Here is a 26,231-nt window from a genome sequence, read left to right as displayed (position 1 = left end):
AAACCACGACATTTCCACCCTTATCCGCTGGCTTGAATATGACATCTTTCATTTGTTTCAATTCCCTTAGAGCAGTCCTCTCACAGGGTTTAAGGTTATCACTAAAGTTGTTAGAAATTTTTCTCAGATCCTCGGTGACCAACCTAACAAAGATGTCAACCTGTGGACAAAGGGAAAAGGATGGAAATGTCGTGGATTTCTTGCGGATACATGGGGGAAATCTAGATGTACTAGCCTCATCTCCACAGCTTTCCCCCCGTAATTCCTCCAATGCTGCCAAAGTCTCCCTTTCAACATCATCACACGGTATAAACTCGTCCGGATTCGAAAAATAACGTTTTAGCATAAGCTTACGGGCAAAAAGATGCAAATCTTTGACCGCTTCAAAGAGGTCAAAGTTCGCTGAAGGTGAAAAAGTTAAGCCCCTGCTTAAAACAGAAATCTGTGCATCAGAGAGATCAATACTAGACAAATTGATTACCTTCAATATTTCCTTATTTTCGTTTGATTCTCCCTGATGCCGCCATAGTTTTTCTTTTTGTGAAAATTTCGGGTATGCATTCGAGAACGATCCGGTTCCTCTTGATTGGTTATGGGTATTCGTTTGTCTAAAAAACGTTCCCCTACATTGCTTCTGGTAGATGATGCAGAAGATGATCGTGACGAGGACATGGGTCTCCCAGACCTTTGCCATCTATAAGCACTATTAGACTGAAAGTCTGCAAGATCTCGTTTGAATTTTCTGGCCTTATCTGCTTGAACCTCGCTCTCCCACTTTTTAAAGTCGTTATCCAGTTCACTTTCAAATTCCTTAAGAGATTTTTCGTTTAACTCTTTCTTTAATTTAACGTTTAATTCCTCAATTTCCACTTCAGTGATCTCAAGGGTCTTCTTATCTAATCCAATAAGAAGTTCCAGGAAATTCCTTGAGCAAATCTTGCATGACTCCTCCCACTTGCTCCTAAAGGTTGTATTGTCAACCGGGAAGGAGGGGAACAATTGGACCCTTAGGCCTCGAGGGATAATATCCTTTTGTAAATAGTTCTCGAGGGAGGCTTTATTCCACCACACTCGAGTTCTCTTTTTCAAAAGGTATTTCAGGGACACTTTTATCTCCTTTACATCAGTATTCGCATCCTCATGGGGTAATTCATTACCATCAAAAACATTAGCTAATTGTGTGACCCAAGTTCGGTCACGTGATTTATAATCCATATATAGATTTTTATCTGCTTCAAAAAATACAAAGTACAATGTTATCAACAAAAATGTATCTTAAGCACCTATCATACCACCAGATATAATTATCAATAATCAATGATCCAAAAATATACCTGATGCTTAATTAATCTCAAATAAACAGCAAGAGTACCAAAATATATCTTTATTGTCCCAATAGGGAGAACATTACCCACAAAATACAAACATTTAAAATACAGATAATTTAAAAACACCCCGGATAGGAATGTCCACCGTATCCCATAGAAATGGTCATACTATATACCATATAGCGATAAGGAAATGTATAATCCTAGTACAGATTCCCCCAGGAGATCAGAAGTCTAGAATGATCAACTGGGTAGACGTAGAAACCTCATATAACCCATATGTGCAGTCTGCTCCGCCTGTACTACAATAACTTGACAGAGAACACACTTCAGTCTGCTTCACCTGTATCACAATTACACGACATACACTCAAGACACCAGAGTCTTCTTCACCTGGACCAATGAGGACAGCGCCACCATCTACACGAGGCAAAAGTGAATATATAGGTCATGAGTAACGCAGCAGTTCTGCACCCCCCAACCTCCCTACGGCTTCCTCTTCAATGTTTATCCCAGCTGTATATGAATTCATAATGGAGATTGTCGCCCCTTCCTGCTGGCTAGTTCTCTGTACAAGCAGAGCCACTTATCTGGCGCAGAACGTTTACATATCGGAGATCAGCGGTGAGAGCTCTGTTCTAAGGACCATGTGGGCAGCTCTTAAAAGAGCCTTTGTGGTTAAATGTGGGATAAGCGGCGCTCACTTGCTCTTGGCGCTTTTGCTGCTTTCGGTCTTCTTGGGCAGCAGAACGGCCTGGATGTTGGGCAGGACGCCTCCCTGAGCGATGGTCACACCACCCAGCAGTTTGTTGAGCTCCTCGTCATTGCGCACGGCCAGCTGCAGGTGACGGGGGATGATTCGGGTCTTCTTGTTGTCCCGGGCGGCATTTCCGGCCAGTTCCAGGATCTCAGCGGTCAAATATTCCAGCACAGCGGCCAGGTAGACCGGAGCGCCGGCGCCGACCCTCTGAGCGTAGTTGCCCTTGCGGAGAAGTCTGTGCACACGACCGACAGGGAACTGAAGTCCGGCCCGGGATGAGCGGGTCTTGGCTTTAGCCCGCACTTTGCCTCCTTGCTTTCCTCTTCCAGACATGTCTATTATCTGATGAGATCTAACGGCTGCGCTCCGACCGTCACTTCTTATACCCAGATGGAGCAGAGGGCTTCTTCTCTGATTGGCCGCATCTAAAACTTATATTCAACGCCAGACACTGTAGCCAATGAGGAAGTAGAATATTTCTATAGACTCGCAGATAACACGACGCCCCCTCCTCCGTCTCTACCAATAGGAACATCTCCCGCCTGAACTCAAATGGAGCAGGAATAAAGCAGCAGCGGATTCTTCTCATTAGGCGCCAAGTAATGTGCCCCGTCCCTGCAGTAAGAACCCAAAGGCTCTTCTAAGAGCCCCCACCAAGTCTACAACAGAGCTGCCGCCTCCATCTTGTGCTTATTCGTGCGCATGTCTTTATTCCCGCTGGTCTCCCATGTCTGGAAGAGTCGTTCAGTCCGTGCAGCCGCTCCTTCATGCTGCAGGATATGGGGGGACATTCCCGGGTGTGATAGCGCAGAGCTGCTGCTGCATTAGGGTCTTGTTATCTGCGGGCTGCACGGGCTGATTCTTCTCTATCCAACGATACCGTGAAACGCACAATTCCAACGTCCGCTACCAATCTCCAGTATAAAGGTGGTGACGAACAAACCTGTAACACGTCTTTATTACATCCGTATCGTTCCCGAATTACCGGCATTATGTCCCTGTCCTCTCATGTGACCGGCATATTGTCCCTGTTCCCTAATATTACCGGCATTATGTCCCTGTTCCCTCATCTTACCGGCATTATGTCCCTGTCCACTCATGTGACCGGCATAATGTCCCTGTTCCATCATATTACAGGCATTATGTCCCTGTCCTCTCATATTACCGGCATTATGTCCCTGTTCCATCATATTACCGGCATTATGTCCCTGTCCACTCATGTGACCGGCATTATGTCCCTGTTCCATCATATTACCGGCATTATGTCCCTGTTCCTTCATATTACAGGCATTATGTCCCTGTTCCTTCATATTACCGGCATTATGTCCCTGTTCCATCATATTACAGGCATTATGTCCCTGTTCCTTCATATTACAGGCATTATTTCCCTGTTCCTTCATATTACAGGCATTATGTCCCTGTTCCTTCATATTACCGCATTATGTCCCTGTTCCTTCATATTACAGGCATTATGTCCCTGTTCCTTCATATTACCGGCATTATGTCCCTGTTCCATCATATTACAGGCATTATGTCCCTGTTCCTTCATATTACAGGCATTATTTCCCTGTTCCTTCATATTACAGGCCTTATGTCCCTGTTCCTTCATATTACAGGCATTATGTCCCTGTTCCTTCATATTACCGGCATTATGTCTCTGTTCCTTCATATTACAGGCATTATTTCCCTGTTCCTTCATATTACAGGCATTATGTCCCTGTTCCATCATATTACAGGCATTATGTCCCTGTTCCTTCATATTACAGGCATTATGTCCCTGTTCCTTCATATTACAGGCATTATATCCCTGTTCCTTCATATTACAGGCATTATTTCCCTGTTCCTTCATATTACAGGCATTATGTCCTTGTTTGTAGCCTCAAACTCTGGTTGACTGGTTATTGTAATACGGGTGGAGCAAACTTTGTTTTGTGCAAGATTATTGTAACAGCAAAGTCTGTATTACAATACCCGGCACAGAGGAGACACCAGAGTCTGCTCCACTTGTATTACAACACCCGGCACAGAGGAGACACCAGAGTCTGCTCCACCTGTATTACAATAACCACCCTTTACCCAGTCCTCGCCAGTGTGATTGCTTGTTCTCTATCGGCGTCAAGCAGTTTCCCTGGCATCTGTTATAAATCTGACTACTACCCTCATCATTGTTATTTACAGATGTCCCATGCTTCCTTCCGTCTCCTAATGTACAATGCTCCGTTTCTTCTGGACAATGTGATATTATGACGGGTCATCTGCCCGCAGGATCCGTGTCCCGGCTTCCTCACACGCGGCAATGTCCCTCCCTGTCCGGCAGCCACATAATGTATGAAGCAGCATCTGCACCGACACGAGAGCGGCCGCACATAGAACAGGGGGACTAGCGGGAGGCCAGACAATAGCAGGCACAGCTCTGTTGTAGACAAGGTGGGTGGCTCTTAGAAGAGCCTTTGTGTTCTTACTGCAGGGACGGGGCACATTACTTGGCGCTGGTGTACTTGGTGACGGCCTTGGTGCCCTCGGACACGGCGTGCTTGGCCAGCTCTCCAGGCAGCAGCAGGCGCACGGCAGTCTGGATCTCCCGGGAGGTGATGGTGGAGCGCTTGTTGTAGTGAGCCAGGCGGGAGGCTTCCCCTGCGATGCGCTCGAAGTTGTCATTGACGAAGGAGTTCATGATGCCCATGGCCTTGGACGAGATGCCGGTGTCAGGGTGGACCTGCTTGAGCACCTTGTACACGTAAATGGCGTAGCTTTCCTTCCTGCTCTTTCTCCGCTTCTTGCCGTCCTTCTTCTGTGTCTTGGTCACGGCTTTCTTGGAGCCTTTCTTGGGCGCCGGGGCAGACTTGGCGGGCTCAGGCATGATAACACACTGCAATCTCCTCTCAACTGAGATAACGGAATACTTTACCCTCCCACCGCTGCTGTATTTATACACGGGCTATGCAAATGAGCAACGCTGTCTGACCGCTGTTCTACTGGAAGAGCAAGTCATGTGACCTATGGATTCGTCATAAGCCACTCCCAGGGCAGCTAATTGGTGGTTCCCACAAGTCTGTTCTCTGTTGGTGGATTTAAATCTATCCGATCACAGGAGCTGGTGAGCGGTGCAGTAGTTAACTACTGCCTCGTGTAGATGGTGGCGCTGTCCTCATTGGTGCACTAACTATACTGTACAGAACACATTAATAGTACAACTACTCCAGTGATTCATGTTCATGATCTACAACTCGCCCCCGACTACATAGTGTCTTAAATTATATCTTCCAGTCTCAAGAGCTTTGTCACAAATCGGTCCTCCTGGAGTATAACCACCATCATCCCAGGTGTTTAGGCTAAGATTCCATCCCCGCGTCATGTACGGATAAGAGCAGTTCCTAATCTACAAAGGAGAAGTCCTACGAGGGGTCTGCGGCAATGCTTTATATACACAGGAGACGCTATTAGGGTAACAAACCATTCCTCTCAAGGACTCTTAGCTTCTAATTCTGCCCTGGTGTACACCACCAACTAAATGTGAACAAATGAAAAAGGGAGGGGAAGAGAAGGGCAAGAAGCGCACGGATCAAAGGATCTCTTGAATTAAGAAAAATTATAGATCAATAAAACAACGAGCTTAGAGCGGTATATTCTACCTAACAGGGAAGGGGTGAACGGTCCCTATGTAGAGAACACCCCATTTAATGAACAAATCCCATTCAGCATTGTGACTTATCGTAGATGAAGGGGAATAAAAGGGAAAGGTACATAAATCAAATATCAAAAGTGGGGGCATAAAGGGAACAAACTGGGCTGTAATGTTCGTCTCCCTCAAGTACCGCACTATTGGAGCTCTGATATTAGATGTTACTTCTGAATAGAGCTGCATCAAGTTGTCCTTTTCATTCTCTGAATGCGTCTCAGTAAATGTTACTCTGCAGCAACTTCATGCGTTAGTGGGATGAGGTGAGTCCTAAGTATAGACAACGCACAGTGTTAGTACGAAGTAGAAATAGGTGCATTCTGTTTCCTGTCATTGCATTGCCAGCAGCGCGATTATACCAGCAGTCTGGCAAAGTGACATACAAGACAATGCAAGTCCATACTTATGTGGAACTTGGTGCTACAAATTGGTAGTTTGTTCGTTCGTAACATTTGTAGCAATGAGAGCAGCTTGGAAAACACTGGCCCTCCAACATTGGGTTTTACTCTTGTAAAATGCCGTATCAGCTGCATCAGTTTCTCCTTTTTCATTCATTGAATGCGTCTCACTAAATGTTGCTCTGCAAGAAACTGCACGCGTTACTGTAATAAAGTGAGTCCTATATAGGGACAGCAGACAGATTCATTATTAGTACTAGAGGTTACTAGATTTATTGCCAGCAGCCTTATTAATCCCAGCCGTCCGGCAGAATGAGATACGAAGCAATACGAGCCGATACTTGTGTCAAAGTTGGTCCCAGTAACAGATTTATTGTTTGTTGTAAGAATCTGGTAACATTAGTAGCAGTGACAGCAGCTAAGAAAACACTGGCCCTCTCTCCAAGGATTGCGGAAAGCACTTTGCCCAGCAGCAAGCTGGACGCCGAAGAAGCAACACCGCAAGTCCGCTGTTTGATCCACTGCTCGTGCGCTTATACAGCGCTATGAGCAACTGAGCGGATATTCAGCGGTGAGTTTCTGCCACTCCTGTACGTGCAGGCATCGGCACAAACGGCGTCCGGCAGCGCCGCTACGAGGATGTGTATTCCTGCCGGAGGATCACTCGGCAGCAAGTATAGCACTAAGGCACTCTTTCCCTTCAGATTAAGGCTATGTTCACACGGAGTATTTTGGGGGAGGAATATCTGCCTCAAAATTCCGTTTGGAACTTTGAGGCAGATATTCCTCTCCCTGCACGCCGATTTTCAGGCTTGGTGATGCCCTGGATGTTATCACGGAGCACCTTCCTGTGCAGGAATTATGTCCCTATTCCTTCATATTACCGGCATTATGTCCCTGTTCCTTCATATTACCGGCACTATGTCCCTGCTCCCTCATCTTACCGGCATTACGTCCCTATTCCTTCATATTACCGGCATTATGTCCCTGCTCCCTCATCTTACCGGCATTACGTCCCTATTCCTTCATATTACCGGCATTTTGTACCTGTTCCTTCATCTTACAGGCATTATGTCCCTGTTCCTTCATCTTACAGGCATTATGCCCCTGTTCCTTAATATTACATCCATTATGTCCCTGTTCCTTCATCTTACAGGCAATATGTCCCTGTTCCTTTTTATTACAGGCATTATGTCCCTGTTCCTTCTTATTACCGGCATTACGTCCCTATTCCTTCATATTACCGGCATTATGTCCCTGTTTCCTCATCTTACCGGCATTATGTCCCTGTTCCTTCATCTTACAGCCATTATGTCCCTGTTCCTTAATATTACAGGCATTTTGTACCTGTTCCTTCATATTACCGGCATTATGTCCCTGCTCCCTTATCTTACCGGCATTACGTCCCTGTTCCTTCATATTACCGGCATTATGTCCCTGTTCCTTCATCTTACAGCCATTATGTCCCTGTTCCTTTATATTACAGGCATTTTGTCCCTGTTCCTTCTTATTACCGGCATTATGTCCCTGTTCCTTCTTATTACCGGCATTACGTCCCTATTCCTTCATATTACCGGCATTATGTCCCTGTTCCTTCATCTTACAATCATTATGTCCCTGTTCCTTCTTATTACAGGCATTATGTCCTCCAGTACCATCACCCTCTGGTCTATCTGCTTCATGTCATACTATGAAAGAATGCTCTAGAGATTGACATGTGAGAGGACTGTGTCTGGAAATGACAGCTCCTGTACACTCGGAGTCGTCTGCTGATGGAGAATGGGATTCGTCCGGTGAGAAAAAAATGTTTTCCCTTCTGAGGAACGTATCCATTTTTAGGTTGGGTTTTGTGCGGCCCAGTAGTTCTCCGTTTGTCCCCGATTCCACCCTTCGTGGCCGGGTTTTACCCGTTTAGCTGGAGGATTGCGGCATGTTGGTGAAGAGCTCTGGAATCAGGCGACCATCACACAGCGCGGCTAGCTCTGACCCACAACTTACTTTATTTCATCAGAAAACTTGGAATCTGAAGAAAGTTCACGCTCCACAACTTACTCAAAGCATCCTCTCAGGTCTCCCAGAACTCTTTCCTAGAGGGGACCTCAGAGGGTCGGGACTGTTACTCATGTTTCCCGATTCGTGTTGGATTTCTATTTGTAGTTACAGCAGGTTGCCAAGCTACCCAACTCACACTAGCAATGTCTTCCTGCTAGGGGCCACAGTTCCATGCTTCCAGCCACATTAAGTTGCCATTGAAACAAGCCCAGCCGCCCATTTAAAGAGGGATCCAACCTGCCATCCCTTACCTGCAAATGAAGGTACTTCCTTGTGTTTCACTGGTTGTTCTGGACTTCAATCATCCGCTTGTTGCTGTATTCTGCCCCTCTCTCGCTCCTTTTGATTTCTTGTCTGGTACATGTAGCTCTACTCCGGGTTTTCACTACTCCGGGTTTTGACCCCTGGTTTGTACTGTGACTACGTCCTCGTCTTGTCATATCCTTATTGCTCTCTTAGTGATGACCCTTAGCCAGGGGCGTAACTAGGAAAGACTGGGCCCCATAGCAAACTTTTGACTAGGGCCCCCCCTCTGCTGGGTATCACGCAACCCCCCCCCCTTTGTAGATAGTGCCTCCCTATAGATTCCACCACACAGCGCCCCCCTATAGATAGCACCATACACAGCCCCCTGCAGATAACGCCATACAGACCCCCTCTGTAGATAACGCCATACAGCCCCCCTGTAGATAACGCCATACAGTCCCCCCTATAGAGAATGCCATACAGCCCCCCCTTTAGAAAATGCCATACAGAACCCCTCTGTAGATAACGCAATGTACCCCCCCCCCCAAAAAAAAACGGCCTATAGTTTGTCCTACAAAAGACATGCATCCCCTATCCACAGGATAGGGGATACATGTGTGATCGCTGGCAGCGATAAGGAGAATGGGGGACCGAAAGTCCCCCGAAGTTCTCCATGACTAACCTCGGACTTCCGGCGTCTGCGCAGTTCAATAAAAATGAAAGGAGCGCTAGTCACGCATGCGCACAAGCGCGACCGGCGCTCCATTCATTTCTACGGAGCTGCCGACACAGACCCCGGAAGTCCGAGGTTTGTCATGGAGAACTTAGGGGGGACTTTTGGTCCCCCGTTCTCCTCATCGCTGCCAGCGATCACACATGTATCCCCTATCCTGTGATTAGGGGATACATGTCTTATGTAGGAACAACCCCTTCAGTGGCGTCGTGCTGTAGCAGCCATAGCGGCTGCTAGCGGAGCCTGCTGCCATGGGAGGGGGCCGTGCCGGCGGGTGGCACGGGCCCCCTCATGCTGCAGGCCCTGTAGAAGTCGCTACGGCTGCTATAGCGGTAGTTACGCCACTGCGTATAGGTTTGTACGGCGTAAAACTACAGCTCCCAGCATGGCCTGAACAATGATAAGGATATGCTGGGAGATGCGGTTTCACAAAAAAAATCCTATCACCATCATCTCGCTGCAGATCATACAGTGACTACAATACTGATTAGAGGCAGAATAAACATTTACATTAAGTGACTCACCGGTGACGTCTCAGATTCTAGTTCTTTTCTTCTCCCTCCGGTTCAGACATCTATGATGGATTTCTCCCGGGCATGACCCATTTCTGCAGTTTTCCGTTCAGATGTCTTCAGCTTCTCACTTTTAAAACATTTCTGCACCTGTAAACAAAGTTAAAATTCTCAACACATCTAAATATAACTGTCACAAACACACAACGTGGCCCCTGTAGATAGTGACCTACATAGAAGCCCCTATAGTGCCCACATATGGACTCCAGAGCTGCAAGGCAATAGTGCTAACCACTGAGCCACGGTGCTGCCCTACATATAGCTTCCCCTATAGTTCTTGCTCCACGTATAGCCCACCTCTGTACATAGTGTCTCACATATAGCTCCCCCTGTATATAGTGTCCCACATATAGCCCACCCCTGTAGACTGTGCACTACATATAGCCACCCTGTTGCTAGTGCCCCACAGGTAACCCACCCCTGTATATAGTGGCCCACATATAGACCCCCCTGTATATAGTGGCCCACATATAGACCCCCCCTGTATATAGTGGCCCACATATAGAGCCCCCTGTATATAATGGCTCACATATAGAGCCCCCTGTATATAGTGGCCAACATATAGACCCCCCCCTGTATATAGTGGCCCACATATAGAGCCCCCTGTATATAATGGCCCACATATAGAGCCCCCTGTATATAGTGGCCCACACCCCCACATATAGACCCCCCTGTAGCTACTGCCCCACATATAGACCCCCCTGTAGCTACTGCCCCACATATAGAACCCTATATATAATAGCCCACATAAAGATGACCCCCCCCCCCCCCCCACTATAGATAATGCCATTCACATTTTTATGAGGGGAAAAAAACAAAAACTTGACATACTCACATTCTCCGGTTCCCACGCTGTTCACTGGCGATGCAGACATCCTCTCTTCTGAGCATGTCTGCAGGAGCTGAACGAGCGTCCTCCAATGACGCTGATTGGCGGGGCAGAATGACTTGCCCCGCCAATCAGCACCTTCTAAGCATGGAAGCGGCGCGATGATGTCATCGCGCCGCTAGCCAATCAGTGTCATTGTAAGGCACTGGATGGTCAGGCACGGAACATGCCCGGCCATTCAGTGCTAATACATGTATTTGGTTGCCGCTAGCACTGGGGCCCCCTCCTGTGCTAGCGACACCTACAGGCATGAGAGGGCCTGTGTAAGGCTCGGCGTCGCGGGCCCCACAGTAGCGACGCTACCGCTGTAGTAGCCATAACGGCTGCTAGCGGCGCCACCGGGCCCCCTCAAGCCCCGGGCCCCGTAGCAGCCGCTACTGCTGCTACCGCGGTAGTTACGCCACTGCCCTTAGCTCTGTTCCGGACTGCGCCTCTGATCTTGCCACTAACATCCCTATGCAACGCTCCGCTGCCAATTTGTCATTACTCTCGGGACTGCAACCTAGGAATCCAAACGGGAAAATCAATACCTCCTTGCTGGGGTTAAAGGTGAGGAAGAGGGAGATTCCTTAAACTCCACAGTTTAAATTAGCGAGCACCAAACGTGACAACGTGCACGGGACATAATGCCGGGAATATGATGGAACAGGGACATTATGCCGGTAATATGAGAGGACAGGGACATAATGCCAGTAATATGAGGGAACAGGGACATAATGCCAGTAATATCAAGGAACAGGGACATGAAGCCTGTAATATGAAGGAACAGGGACCTAATGCCGGTAATATGAAGGAAAAGGGAAATATTGCCTGTAATATAAAGGAACAGGGACATAATGCCTGTAATATGAAGGAACAGGGACATTATGCTGGTAATATGAGAGGACAGGGACATAATGCCAGTAATATGAGGGAACAGGGACATTATGCCGGTAATATGAGAGGACAGGGACATAATGCCAGTAATTGGAGGGAACAGGGACATTATGCCGGTAATATGAGAGGACAGGGACATAATGCCGGTAATATGAAGGAACGGGGACATTATGCCGGTAATATGAGAGGACAGGGACATAATGCCGGTAATATCAAGGAACAGGGACAAGAAGCCTGTAATATGAAGGATACTAGCGCTCTGCCCGGGACTCCGCGCTGGGGAAGACCGTGACCACACTGGAATTCCCTGACATCGTTGTCCAGATATGGACAGAGTCCCGGAGCAGAGCCTGTATTAGCGGCGCTGTGTCCCGCGGGCCGAGTGCTTGACACCCCTGCTCTAGTTCTAGTCTATTCCGGCTCATTGTAGTAAAAGAGGAGCATTCTGGTGTCTTGTCTGTGCTCCACATGTATTCAAATTACCCAGCAGACTATGGTGTCTTGTCTGCTCCTTTCGTAATAGAATGACCAGGCACAGTCTCTGGTGTGTTTCCTGTGCTGGGTTATTGTAATACAGGTGGAGCAGATTCTAGCGTACTGTATGTGCTGGGACTTGGGTTCCTGTAATACAGGTGGAGCAGATTCTAGCGTACTGTATGTGCTGGGACTTGGTTTCTTGTAATACAGGTGGAGCAGATTCTAGCGTACTGTATGTGCTGGGACTTGGTTTCTTGTAATACAGGTGGAGCAGATTCTAACGTACTGTATGTGCTGGGACTTGGTTTCTTGTAATACAGGTGGAGCAGATTCTAGCGTACTGTATGTGCTGGGACTTGGTTTCTTGTAATACAGGTGGAGCAGATTCTAGCGTACTGTATGTGCTGGGACTTGGTTTCTTGTAATACAGGTGGAGCAGATTCTAGCGTACTGTATGTGCTGGGACTTGGTTTCCTGTAATGCAGGTGGAGCAGATTCTAGCGTACTGTATGTGCTGGGACTTGGGTTCTTGTAACACAGGTGGAGCGTACACTAATGTCTTGTCTCTTACAGTACACTAGAATATGTTCCATCTGTATTACATCAATACGTATGTGCTGGGTTTTATGAATACAGGTGAAGTAGACTCTGGTGTCTATTCTGTGCGGGGTTATTGTATTACAGGTGAAGCAAACTATAGTTGCTCGTCTGATCCGAGTTATTGTAGTACAGGTGGAGCAGACTATAGTTGCTAGTCTGTTTCCGGGTTATTGTATTACAGGTGGAGCAGACTATAGTTGCTAGACTGTTCCGGGTTATTGCAATACAGGTGGAGCAGACTATAGTTGCTTGTCTGTGCCGGGTTATTGTATTACAGGTGAAGCAGACTATAGTTGCTAGTCTGTTTCCGGGTTATTTTATTACAGGTGGAGCAGACTATAGTTGCTAGTCTGTTCTGGTTTATTGTAATACAGGTGGAGCAAACTTTGTTGTTTCTTTTTTTTGGTGCAAGGTTATTGTAGCCGCAAACTCTAGTGTGTTTAGTCGTTATTGTAATTGCCTGGTTATTGGAGGAGCAGTCTCTGGTTTCTTCTACACGCTGTAATAGAATAGGGACATAATGCGGTAATAGGAGGGAACAGGGACATAATGCCGGTAATAATAAGGAACCGGGACATAATGCCGGTAATATGAAGGAATAGGGACATAATGCCGGTAATATGAAGGAACAGGGAAATAATGCCTGTAATATGAAGGAACAGCGACATAATGCCGGTAATATGAAGGAATAGGGACATAATGCCGCTAATATGAAGGAACAGGGACATAATGCCGGTAAAAGGAAGGAACAGGGACATAATGCCGGTAAGGTGAGTGAATAGGGACAAAATGGCGGTAAGATGAGGGAACAAGGACATAATGCCGGTAATTAGAAGGAACAGGGACATAATGCCGGTAATATAAAGGAACAGGGACATAATGCCGGTAATTAGAAGGAACAGGGATATAATGCCGGTAAAATGAAGGAACAGGGGCAAAATGCCGGTAAGATGAGGGAACAAGGACATAATGCCGGTAATAAGAAGGAACAGGGACATAAAGCCTGTAATATGAAGGAATAGGGAAATAACACATGTAATATAAAGGAACAGGGATATAATGCCGGTAATATGAGGGAACAGGTCCATATTGCCAGTAATATGAAGGAACAGGGAAATAATGCCGGTAAAATGAGGGAACAGGGACATAATGCCTGTAATATGAAGAAACAGGGACGTAATGCCTGTCATATGAAGGAACAGGGACGTAATGCCGATAAAATGAAGGAGCCGGGACGTAATGCCAGTAATATGAAGAAACAGGGACGTAATGCCGGTTCAGATGAAGGAACAGGGACGTAATGCCGGTAATATGAAGGAACAGGGACATAATGCTGTTGATATGAAGGAACAGGGACGTAATGCCGGTAATATGAAGGAATAGGGATGTAATGCCGGTAAGATGAAGGAACAGGCACATAATGCCGGTTCAAATGAGGGAACAGGGACATACTGCCGGTAAGATGAGGGAACAGGGACATAATGCCAGTAAGATGAGGGAACAGGGACATCATGCCGGTAAGATGAGGGAACAGGGACGTAATGCCGGTAATATGAAGGAACAGGGACATAATTCCTGTAATATGAAAAAACAAGGACAGAATGCCGGTAATAGGAAGGAACAGGGACAAAATGCCTGTAATATGAAGGAACAGGGACATAATGCTGGTAATATGAAGGAACAGGGACATAATGCCGATAATATGAAGGAATAGGGACACAATTCTGGTAATATGAAGGAACTGGGACGTAATGCTGGTAATATGAAGAAACAGGGACGTAATGCCGATAATTTGAAGGAGCAGGGACGTAATGCCGGTAATATGAGGGAACAGGGACATAATGTCTGTAATATGAGGGAACAGGGACATAAAGCCGGTAATATGAAGGAACAGGGACATAATGCCTGTAAGATGAGGGAACAGGGACATATTACCGGCATTATGTCCCTGTACCCTCCTACAGTGGACATAATGCCTGTAATATGAAGTAACAGGGAAATAATGCCAGTAATATGAAGGAACAGGGACATAATGCCGGTAATATGGAGGAACAGGGACGTAATGCCGATAATATTAAGAAACAGGGACCTAATGCCGGTAATATGAAGGAACAGGGACGTAATGCCAGTAATATGAAGGAACAGGGACGTAATGCCGGTAATATGAAGGAATAGGGACGTAATTCCGGTAATATGGAGGAAAAGGGACGTAATGCCGGTAAGATGAAGGAACAGGGACATAATACCGGTAAGATGAGGGAACAGGGACAAAATGCCGGTAAGATGAGGGAACAGGGACATAATGCCGTTAATATGAAGGAACAGGGACATAAAGCCGGTAATATGAAGGAACAGGGACATAATGCCTGTAAGATGAGGGAACAGGGACATATTACCGGCATTATGTCCCTGTACCCTCCTACAGTGGACATAATGCCTGTAATATGAAGTAACAGGGAAATAATGCCTGTAATATGAAGGAACAGGGACATAATGCCGGTAATATGAAGGAACAGGGACGTAATGCCGATAATATTAAGAAACAGGGACCTAATGCCGGTAATATGAAGGAACAGGGACATAATGCCTGTAAGATGAGGGAACAGGGACATATTACCGGCATTATGTCCCTGTACCCTCCTACAGTGGACATAATGCCTGTAATATGAAGTAACAGGGAAATAATGCCTGTAATATGAAGGAACAGGGACATAATGCCGGTAATATGAAGGAACAGGGACGTAATACCGATAATATTAAGAAACAGGGACCTAATGCCGGTAATATGAAGGAACAGGGACATAAAGCCGGTAATATGAAGGAACAGGGACATAATGCCTGTAAGATGAGGGAACAGGGACATATTACCGGCATTATGTCCCTGTACCCTCCTACAGTGGACATAATGCCTGTAATATGAAGTAACAGGGAAATAATGGCTGTAATATGAAGGAACGGGGACATAATGCCGGTAATATGAAGGAACAGGGACGTAATGCCGATAATATTAAGAAACAGGGACCTAATGCCGGTAATATGAAGGAACAGGGACATAATGCCTGTAAGATGAGGGAACAGGGACATATTACCGGCATTATGTCCCTGTACCCTCCTACAGTGGACATAATGCCTGTAATATGAAGTAACAGGGAAATAATGCCTGTAATATGAAGGAACAGGGACATAATGCCGGTAATATGAAGGAACAGGGACGTAATACCGATAATATTAAGAAACAGGGACCTAATGCCGGTAATATGAAGGAACAGGGACGTAATGCCGGTAATATGAAGGAACAGGGACGTAATGCCGGTAATATGAAGGAATAGGGACGTACTTCCGGTAATATGGAGGAAAAGGGACGTAATGCCGGTAAGATGAAGGAACAGGGACATAATACCGGTAAGATGAGGGAACAGGGACAAAATGCCGGTAAGATGAGGGAACAGGGACATAATGCCGTTAATATGAAGGAACAGGGACGTAATGCCGGTAATATGAAGGAACAGTGACGTAATGCCGGTAAGATGACGGAACAGGCACATAATGCCGGTTCAGATGAGGGAACAGGGACAGAATGCCGTAAGATGAGGGAACAGGGGCATAATGCCGGTAAGATGAGCGAACAGGGACTTAATGCCGGTTATATGAAGGAATAGGGACGCAATTTCGGTAATATGAAGGAACAGGGACGTAATACTGGTAATATGAAGAAACAGGGACGTAATGCCGATAATATGAGGGAACAAGTAGAAGCGGGAAAAGAGCGGCAGGTATTGTAAAATGAGCTTGCAATTCAAAATCTGAGTTAAGCCAATCAACGGGAGGGGGAGGGATTGGTAATGTAAATTAGCTGAGAGAAACGCCCCGGAAGTGACATGTATTACAGTTCTCTCTCTCTGGTCCTCCCAAGGTCTATATATGGACACACCCCGCGTTGGTGGGTATAATAGTTCTCTTTAGCTCCAGCTTACAGGATGTCTGGTCGTGGTAAAGGAGGAAAAGGACTCGGAAAGGGCGGTGCCAAGCGGCACAGGAAGGTGCTCCGTGATAACATCCAGGGCATCACCAAGCCTGCAATCCGCCGTCTAGCTCGCAGGGGAGGCGTCAAACGCATCTCCGGTCTCATCTATGAAGAGACTCGCGGCGTCCTGAAGGTTTTCCTGGAGAACGTCATCCGTGACGCCGTCACCTACACCGAGCACGCCAAGAGGAAGACCGTCACCGCTATGGACGTGGTGTACGCGCTCAAACGCCAGGGCCGCACTCTCTACGGCTTCGGAGGTTAATTCCGCTCCTGCTCACCTCCATCTTACACAACACAAAGGCTCTTCTCAGAGCCGCCACATCCTCTATAGATCAGCTATGATGTCTGCTGGTGACCGCTCGTGTATCATCTGAGCAGTGACCTTCTATATACACGGGGGTAGGGGCTTCAGTATCACGTCGGTCTTCCAGTGAGGAGCCGGATATGTGGACTGCAGTGTGTCCCCTAATAGCGTCCTAGAAGCAGCTGCCTGAATTGGATCTTAGACCAGGGAATGTTAATCTGAAGGGAAAGAGTGCCTTAGTGCTATACTTGCTGCCGAGTGATCCTCAGGCAGGAAAACACATCCTCGTAGCGGCGCTGCCGGACGCCGTTTGTGCCGATGCCTGCACGTACAGGAGTGGCAGAAACTCACCGCTGAATATCCGCTCAGTTGCTCATAGCGCTGTATAAGCGCACGAGCAGTGGATCAAACAGCTGACTTGCGGTGCAGGTTCTTAGGCGTCCAGCTTGCTGCTGGGCAACGTGCTTTCCGCAATCCTTGGAGAGAGGGCCAGTGTTTTCTTAGCTGCTGTCACTGCTACTAATGTTACCAGATTCTTACAACAAACAATAAATCTGTTACTGGGACCAACTTTGACACAAGTATCGGCTCGTATTGCTTCGTATCTCATTCTGCCGGACGGCTGGGATTAATAAGGCTGCTGGCAATAAATCTAGTAACCTCTAGTACTAATAATGACTCTGTCTGCTGTCCCTATATAGCACTCACTTTATTACAGTATCGCGTGCAGTTTCTTGCAGAGCAACATTTAGTGAGACGCGTTCAATGAATGAAAAAGGACAAACTGATGCAGCTGATACGGCATTTTACAAGAGCAAAACCCAATGTTGGAGGGCCGTGTTTTCCAAGCTGCTCTCATTGCTACAAATGTTACGAGATTTTCAAAACAAACTACCAATTTGTAGCACCAAGTTCCACATAAGTATGGACTTGCATTGTCTTGTATGTCACTTTGCCAGACTGCTGGTATAATCGCGCTGCTGGCAATACAATGACAGGAAACAGAATGCACCTATTTCTACTTCGTACTAACACTGTGCGTTGTCTATACTTAGGACTCCCCTCATCCCACTAACGCATGAAGTTGCTGCAGAGTAACATTTACTGAGACGCATTCGAAGAATCCAGTGAGACTGGAAGATATAATTAAAGACACTATGTAGTCGGGGACGGGTTGTAGATCATGAACATGAATCACTGGAGTAGTTGTACTATTAATGTGTCCTGTACAGTATAGTTAGTGCACCAATGAGGACAGCGCCACCATCTGCACGAGGCAGTAGTGAATATATAGGTAATGAGTAACGCAGTTCTACACCCACCCTACGGCTTCCTCTTCAATGTTTATCCCAGCTGTATATGAATTCATAATGGAGATTGTCGCCCCTTCCTGCTGGCTAGTTCTCTGTACAAGCAGAGCCACTTATCTGGCGCAGAACGTTTACATATCGGAGATCAGCGGTGAGAGCTCTAGTCTAAGGACCATGTGGGCAGCTCTTAAAAGGGTAGTAGTCAGATTTATAACAGATGCCAAGGAAACTGCTTGACTACGATAGAGAACAAGCAATCACACTGGCGAGGACTGGATAAAGGGTGGTTATTGTAATACAGGCGGAGCAGACTCTGGTGTCTCCTCTGTGCCGGGTGTTGTAATACAAGTGGAGCAGACTCTGGTGTTTGTGCCTGGTTATTGGAGGAGCAGTCTCTGGTGTCTTCTACACGCTGTAATAGAATAGGGACATAGTGCGGTCATAGGAGGGAACAGGGACATAATGCCGGTAATATGAGGGAAAAGGGACATAATGCCGGTAATATGAGGGATCAGGGACATAATGGCTGTAATATGAGGGAGCAGGGACATAAAGCCGGTAATATGAAGGAATAGGGACATAATGCTTGTAATATGAAGGAACAAGGACATAATGCCGGTAATATGAAGGAAGAGGGACATAATGCTTGTAATATGAAGGAACAGGGACATAATGCCTGTAATATGAAGGAACAAGAACATAATGCCGATAATATGAAGGAATGAGGACATAATGCCGGTAATATGAAGGAAGAGGGACATAATGCTTGTAATATGAAGGAATAGGGACATAATGCCGGTAATATGAAGGAACAGGGACATAATGCCTGTAATATGAAGGAACAAGAACATAATGCCGATAATATGAAGGAACAAGGACATAATGCCGGTAATATGAAGAAAGAGGGACATAATGCTTGTAATATGAAGGAACAGGGACATAATGCCGGTAATATGAAGGAACAGGGATATAATGCCCGTAATATGAAGGAATAGGGACATAATGCCTGTAACATGAAGGAACATGGACATAATGCCTGTAATATGAAGGAACAGGGACAAGATGCCGGTAAGATGAGGGAACAGGGACAAGATGCCGGTAAGATGAGGGAACAGGGACCTAATGCCGGTAATATGAAGGAACAGGGACATAATGCGGATACTTTGAAGGAACAGGGACATAATGCCGGTAAGAGGAGGGAACAGGGACATAATGCCGGTAATATGAGGGAACAGGGACATATAACCGGCATTATGTCCATGTGCCCTCCTACAGGGGACATAATGGCAGTAATATGCGGGGACATGGACATAATGCCGGTAATATGAAGGAACAGGGACATAATGCCGGTAAGATTTGGGAACAGGGACATAATGCCGGTAATATGAAAGAACAAGGACATAATGCCGGTAATATGAAGGAACAGGGACATAATGGCTGTAATATGAGAGAACAGGGACATAAAGCCGGTAATATGAAGGAACAGGGACATAATGCCTGGAGGATGAGGGAACAAGGACATGTAACCGGCATTATGTCCCTGTGCCCTCTTACAGGGGACATAATGCCAGTAATATGAAGGGACAGGGACATAAAGCCGGTAAAATGAAGGAACAGGGACTTAATGCCGATAATATGAAGGAACAAGGACATAATGCCGGTAAGATGAGGGAACAGGGACAAAATGGCGGTAATATGAAGGAACAAGAACATAATGCCTGTAATATGAAGGCACAGGGAAATAATGCCTGGAAGATTAGAGGGACAGGGACATATAACCAGCATTATGTCCCTGTGCCCTCATACAGGGAACAAAATGCCAGTAATATGAGGGGACAGGTATATATAGCAGGTAATATGAAGGAACAGGGACATATTGCCGGTATTATGAAGGAACAAGGACATAATCCCGGTAAGATGAAGGAACAGGGACGTAATGCCGGTAGGATGAGGGAACAGGGACATAATGCCGGTAATATGAGGGAACAAGGACATAATGCCGGTAAGATGAGGGGAAAGGGACATAATGCTGTGTAATGTGAGGGAACAAGGACATAATACCGGTAATATGAAAGAACAGGGACATAATGCCGGTAATATGAAGGAACAGGGAAATAATGCCGGTAATACGAAGGAACAGGGACATAAATCCTGTAATATGAAGGAACAGGGACATAAAGCCTGTAATATGAAGGAACAGGGACATAATGCCGGTAATATGAAGGAACAGGCACATAATGCATGTAATATGAGGGAACAGGGACATAATGCCTGTAATATGAAGGAACAGGGACATAATGCCGGTAATATGAAGGAACAGGGACATAATGCCTCGAAGATGAGGGAACAGGGACATATTACCGGCATTGTGTCCCTGTACCCTCCTACAGGGGACATAATGGCAGTAATATGTGGGGACACGGACAATACTACGGCGTCTTGTCTTTTGCCGGCTTAATGTAGTACAAGAGGAACAAACAGTGTCTGTTCCCTCCTCTGTGCCAGGTTCTAGTTATACAGGTGGAGAAGCCTCTAGTGTCCTGTCTGTGTCCGGGTAATGTACTGCTGGAGGAGCAGGTTCTGGGGTCTGGCCTGTGTCAGGTTATAGTTATACAGGTGGAGAAGTCTCTAGTGTCCTGGCTGTGTCCGGGTAATGTACTGCTGGAGGAGCAGGTTCTGGGGTCTGGCCTGTGTCAGGTTATAGTTATACAGGTGGAGAAGTCTCTAGTGTCCTGTCTGTGTCCGGGTAATGTACTGCTGGAGGAGCAGGTTCTGGGGTCTGGCCTGTGTCAGGTTATAGTTATACAGGTGGAGTAGTCTCTAGTGTCCTGTCTGTGTCCGGGTAATGTACTGCTGGAGGAGCAGGTTCTGGGGTCTGGCCTGTGTCAGGTTATAGTTATACAGGTGGAGTAGTCTCTAGTGTCCTGTCTGTGTCCGGGTAATGTACTGCTGGAGGAGCAGGTTCTGGGGTCTGGCCTGTGTCAGGTTATAGTTATACAGGTGGAGTAGTCTCTAGTGTCCTGTCTGTGTCCGGGTAATGTACTGCTGGAGGAGCAGGTTCTGGGGTCTGGCCTGTGTCAGGTTATAGTTATACAGGTGGAGTAGTCTCTAGTGTCCTGTCTGTGTCCGGGTAATGTACTGCTGGAGGAGCAGGTTCTGGGGTCTGGCCTGTGTCAGGTTATAGTTATACAGGTGGAGTAGTCTCTAGTGTCCTGTCTGTTTCCGGGTAATGTACTGCTGGAGGAGCAGGTTCTGGGGTCTGGCCTGTGTCAGGTTATAGTTATACAGGTGGAGAAGTCTCTAGTGTCCTGTCTGTGTCCGGGTAATGTACTGCTGGAGGAGCAGGTTCTGGGGTCTGACCTGTGTCAGGTTATTTTAGTAAAGGAGGAGCAGACTTGTGTCTTTTCTGTGCTGGGAAGTTGTAATACAGGTGGAGCAGACCCCGGTGTCCTGCCTGTGCCGAGTTATTGTAACATAAGTAGAGCAAACTCTGGTGTTTCCTCTGTGCTGGGTTATTGTAACACAGGTGGAGCAGTTTCTGGTGTCTCCTCTGTGCCAAGTTACAGTAAGACAGGCGGAAGACACTCCGACATCTCGTCTGTGCCGGGTTACCCTTCTGGGCTCTCTGCAGCTCCAGGTCGCCCCCGCATCGGACAATCAGCTTCCCGCACGTTAGACATTGTGGTAAAGAACCCTGTGATAGTGACAAGTGCCGGGAATACAGGGAACGAGCTCCCGCAAACACATTTATCTTGTCCGATCACAGCGATGTGCAGATCGGCAGAACTATGGCAGAGATCCCGGGGCCTCCTCCCGGCTCCTTCCCAGCATCTCTGCCAGTGAAGGCTAGAAATGAGTAGGGGGAATGTCAGGGAGGGGGAAGTCACGTAGAGTGCCCGCTCGCCCGGCCGCTTCTAGTCGGTAAAGGGCTCTTATCCCGGGCAGGGAAGCACAAGGGGAGAGCGGAGCTTCACTCCTGTCAGATGAGGAAAGGGAGGACATGTGATCAGTGTCAGCCAATAGACGCTCAGGACAATCGCAGCCAATCACCGAGCAGCCGCTGTACATATAAGAGGCCCCAGCTCCCTCCTCAGTGTTTCCCTCGCAGGATTATTGTTTTAGTGTATTCGCGTGTTATACGATGGCAGAGACCGCACCAGCCGCCGCTGTCCCTCCCGCCGAGCCGGCCGCCAAATCCAAGAAGCAGCCGAAAAAACCTGCAGCAGGGGGCGCCAAGAAAAACAAAAAACCCTCCGGTCCCAGCGTGTCCGAGCTCATCGTGAAAGCCGTGTCCGCCTCCAAAGAGCGCAGTGGGGTGTCTCTGGCCGCCCTGAAGAAGGCTCTGGCTGCTGGAGGATACGATGTAGACAAGAACAACAGCCGCCTGAAGATGGCGCTCAAGACTCTGGTGACCAAGGAAACCCTGCTCCAGGTGAAAGGCAGCGGCGCCTCCGGCTCCTTCAAGCTGAACAAGAAGCAGCAGGAGACTAAGGACAAGGCGGCCAAGAAGAAGCCGGCGGCTGCTGCCAAATCCCCGAAGAAGACTCCGGCCAAGAGCCTGACAAAGGCCAAGAGGCCTGCCGCTGCCAAGAAGGTGGCGAAGAGCCCCAAGAAGCCAAAACCTGCCCCCAAGAAAATAACAAAGAGCCCAGCAAAGAAGGCGGCCAAGCCCAAAGCTGCCAAGAGTCCGGCTAAGAAAGCTGCCAAGAGTCCGGCTAAGAAAGCTGCCAAGAGTCCGGCAAAGAAAGCGCCCAAAGCTGCCAAGAGTCCGGCTAAGAAAGCGTCTAAATCCAGGAAGACCGTGGCGAAGAAATAACCGAGAGCCGCCCGTTTCTTGTCCCACAAAGGCTCTTTTCAGAGCCACCACCTTCTCCCCGTCAGAGCTGTATGATCACTTGCCGCTATTTCCTCCGGTACAGACAGCAGCGCGATCCTGAGATAAAGGAGGCGCTATCATCGCGTGTGCACGGAGGAGCTTCATGTCCCTGTTACTCTATGACACGGGTCATTTCTGGTCATCGCGCTGGACGCCATAGCTGCTGTATCCGGACCTCCACAGTGTCCGTCCCGTCACTATGGTGTAACATCCAGGCAGAGTTTATCAGGTCACAGTCCACCAGGTGTAATGTGTGAATAAGGACCGGGGCAGCAATAGACTTGTAGCTTACAGCACAGGATCCACGTGAAGGAGGCCGATGGTTTACACTCTCTCCGGTGTAAATAGAGCACAATGTCCCCTCCTCCTCATTACACGTGGTGGATGGTGACCCTTATATGCTGCCTCTGGATGCGGGGCACAGTGTCCTGTGTAAGGATGGGGTGGGGGATTGTCCCTTTGTGTGATCTATAAAACTCTGCAGCGGCGGATGATGGGGAAGTAGTCTCTTATATAACGCTGTGTACGTGATCTGCGGACATGGAAATACAGTGAGCTGTTACTGATGACAACTATTTCGCAGAGCTGGAGAAATGATCTCATTAACGCCCCCTGTTGTACAAGCTGCGTCTGGACATCATGTAAACCGGTGTCCGCCTCTTCGGAGCGGTGATTGGTCGCGAATATCACATTTGCTTTGTCGGGCGCATATTTTTATGAAGAAGCCAATAGAATGTAGGGGTGTGCCTTTCATGGACCAATGAGGACACGCTCAAGTGTATAAATACTCTGCTCTGTCCTCTCCTCGTATCAGTCTACAAGTGTGCACGTTGTTATAGAGCTATGGCCAGAACAAAGCAGACCGCGCGTAAATCCACCGGCGGGAAAGCGCCCCGCAAGCAGCTGGCTACTAAAGCTGCACGGAAGAGCGCTCCCGCTACCGGCGGAGTGAAGAAGCCTCATCGTTACCGCCCGGGCACAGTCGCTCTCCGTGAAATCCGCCGCTACCAGAAGTCCACGGAGCTTCTTATCCGTAAGCTGCCCTTCCAGCGCCTGGTGCGAGAGATCGCTCAGGACTTCAAGACCGATCTGCGCTTCCAGAGCTCAGCAGTCATGGCTCTGCAGGAGGCCAGCGAGGCTTATCTGGTCGGACTGTTTGAGGATACCAACCTGTGCGCCATCCACGCCAAGAGGGTCACTATCATGCCCAAAGACATTCAACTGGCCCGCAGGATCCGTGGTGAGAGGGCTTAGGTCTGAACCCGGCACCGACTACAACACAAAGGCTCTTTTCAGAGCCACCAAATCCTCCCTCAAACGAGCTTAATCCTTTTCCTCCGTTATTCTACCGCGACTCCCGCTGGCTTCTCGGTGCTCTGCTATTAATATGTGGAGATGCTATGTTAACCCTTTCAGTGCTTGGCGCCATTTACACTATAACCAGTCCCCGTCTCTAGCGCTCACGTTATCCGGCCCTTTCATCAGTCCTGTCATGTGTTATGCCGGGTGTCTGCGCTGTATTCATCACCTCCCTCTCCGGCTGTATCGTAGCGATAACCCGCCCCACTCCTCACTGATGACCGTACATCGCTCTTCCTATAATAACCTCCGCTGCTGCTGCTAGGAATGACGCCGTTATGTGCAGCTAATGATCCACCGCTGACCAGTGTGTGCGGAGTCCTTGTTCCCTACTCCTTGTAAAGGCAAACCAGGCGCAGCGTGTAGGGTGGGGAGCAGGTATCCTCCGCCCGGTGTGAACACAAGCGCAGTGGAATTATACTCTTATTCTGTGAGGTCATGATCATCGGGTGTAGTCCTGGTCACCGTTGTAAATCAGAGATCTAAACTCATTAACACTGCCCGAGTCCTCTCCTCCCTATTCATTCTATAAAACCGTTGTGGTGCTGGTGGCCTAAGGGGTGATCTGCGTGCACACAAATCCTGAACCTGACGGCAGATGACGAGCAGCCGCCATACTATTCCAAGACGTCACGCTTGTTCCTTGTTTTCTTAACATTACTCTTTAGATTTGGGGCAGATAGAGATTACACAGCAGTCGCGCTATAAGCGGGAAAAGAGCGGCCGGTATTGTAAAATGAGAGTGAAATTCAAAATCTGAGTTAAGCCAATCAACGGGAGGGGGAGGGATTGGTAATGTGAATTTACTGAGAGAAACGCCCCGGAAGTGACATGTATTACAGTTCTCTCTCTGGTCCACCCAAGGTCTATATAAAGACGCACCCCGCGGTTGTCGGTACAATAGTTCTCTTTAGCTCCAGCTTACAGGATGTCTGGTCGTGGTAAAGGAGGAAAAGGACTCGGAAAGGGCGGTGCCAAGCGGCACAGGAAGGTGCTCCGTGATAACATCCAGGGCATCACCAAGCCTGCAATCCGCCGTCTAGCTCGCAGGGGAGGCGTCAAACGCATCTCCGGTCTCATCTATGAAGAGACTCGCGGCGTCCTGAAGGTTTTCCTGGAGAACGTCATCCGTGACGCCGTCACCTACACCGAGCACGCCAAGAGGAAGACCGTCACCGCTATGGACGTGGTGTACGCGCTCAAACGCCAGGGCCGCACTCTCTACGGCTTCGGAGGTTAATTCCCCTCCTGCTCAGCTCCATCTTACACAACACAAAGGCTCTTCTCAGAGCCGCCACATCCTCTATAGATCAGCTATGATGTCTGCTGGTGACCGCTCGTGTATCATCTGAGCAGTGACCTACATACACGGGGGTAGGGGCTTCAGTATCACGTCGGTCTTCCAGTGAGGAGCCGGATATGTGGACTGCACTATGTCCCCTAATAACGTCCTAGAAGCAGCTGCCTGAATTGGGTCTTAGACCAGGGAATGTTAATCTGAAGGGAAAGAGTGCCTTAGTGCTATACTTGCTGCCGAGTGATCCTCCGGCAGGAAAACACCTCCTCGTAGCGGCGCTGCCGGGCGCCGTTTGTGCCGATGCCTGTACGTACAGGAGTGGCAGAAACTCACCGCTGAATATCCGCTCAGTTGCTCATAGCGCTGTATAAGCGCACGAGCAGTGGATCAAACAGCGGACTTGCGGTGTTGCTTCTTCGGCGTCCAGCTTGCTGCTGGGCAACGTGCT

General features: G+C 48.0%; 4 protein-coding genes across 4 annotated transcripts; 2 read left to right on the top strand and 2 right to left on the bottom strand.

Moving 5' to 3' along the window:
* Window positions 1-2,028: 2,028 nt before the first annotated feature.
* On the bottom strand, window positions 2,029-2,421 carry LOC142717776 (histone H2A type 1-like). The gene has a single exon (XM_075848737.1). It carries the CDS (start codon window positions 2,419-2,421, stop codon window positions 2,029-2,031), a length of 393 nt encoding a protein of 130 aa, XP_075704852.1.
* Window positions 2,422-4,567: 2,146 nt separating this feature from the next.
* On the bottom strand, window positions 4,568-4,959 carry LOC142717778 (histone H2B 1.1-like). The gene has a single exon (XM_075848739.1). It carries the CDS (start codon window positions 4,946-4,948, stop codon window positions 4,568-4,570), a length of 381 nt encoding a protein of 126 aa, XP_075704854.1. The 5' UTR covers window positions 4,949-4,959.
* Window positions 4,960-22,392: 17,433 nt separating this feature from the next.
* On the top strand, window positions 22,393-23,093 carry LOC142717777 (histone H1.11R-like). Its single transcript, XM_075848738.1, has one exon. It carries the CDS (start codon window positions 22,393-22,395, stop codon window positions 23,065-23,067), a length of 675 nt encoding a protein of 224 aa, XP_075704853.1. The 3' UTR covers window positions 23,068-23,093.
* An 862-nt stretch (window positions 23,094-23,955) lies between these two features.
* LOC142717775 (histone H3) lies at window positions 23,956-24,381 on the top strand. Its single transcript, XM_075848736.1, has one exon. It carries the CDS (start codon window positions 23,971-23,973, stop codon window positions 24,379-24,381), a length of 411 nt encoding a protein of 136 aa, XP_075704851.1. The 5' UTR covers window positions 23,956-23,970.
* Window positions 24,382-26,231: the final 1,850 nt, after the last annotated feature.

This window comes from Rhinoderma darwinii, unplaced genomic scaffold, assembly GCF_050947455.1.
Source record: "Rhinoderma darwinii isolate aRhiDar2 unplaced genomic scaffold, aRhiDar2.hap1 Scaffold_4571, whole genome shotgun sequence".
Lineage (NCBI taxonomy): Eukaryota > Metazoa > Chordata > Amphibia > Anura > Rhinodermatidae > Rhinoderma > Rhinoderma darwinii.
This window is presented reverse-complemented; position numbering and strand designations above follow the sequence as displayed.

Coding starts and splice junctions, on each gene's coding strand:
- LOC142717776 (XM_075848737.1), bottom strand. CDS start 2,421: ATGTCTGGAAGAGGAAAGCAAGGAGGCAAAGTGCGGGCTAAAGCCAAG.
- LOC142717778 (XM_075848739.1), bottom strand. CDS start 4,948: ATGCCTGAGCCCGCCAAGTCTGCCCCGGCGCCCAAGAAAGGCTCCAAG.
- LOC142717777 (XM_075848738.1), top strand. CDS start 22,393: ATGGCAGAGACCGCACCAGCCGCCGCTGTCCCTCCCGCCGAGCCGGCC.
- LOC142717775 (XM_075848736.1), top strand. CDS start 23,971: ATGGCCAGAACAAAGCAGACCGCGCGTAAATCCACCGGCGGGAAAGCG.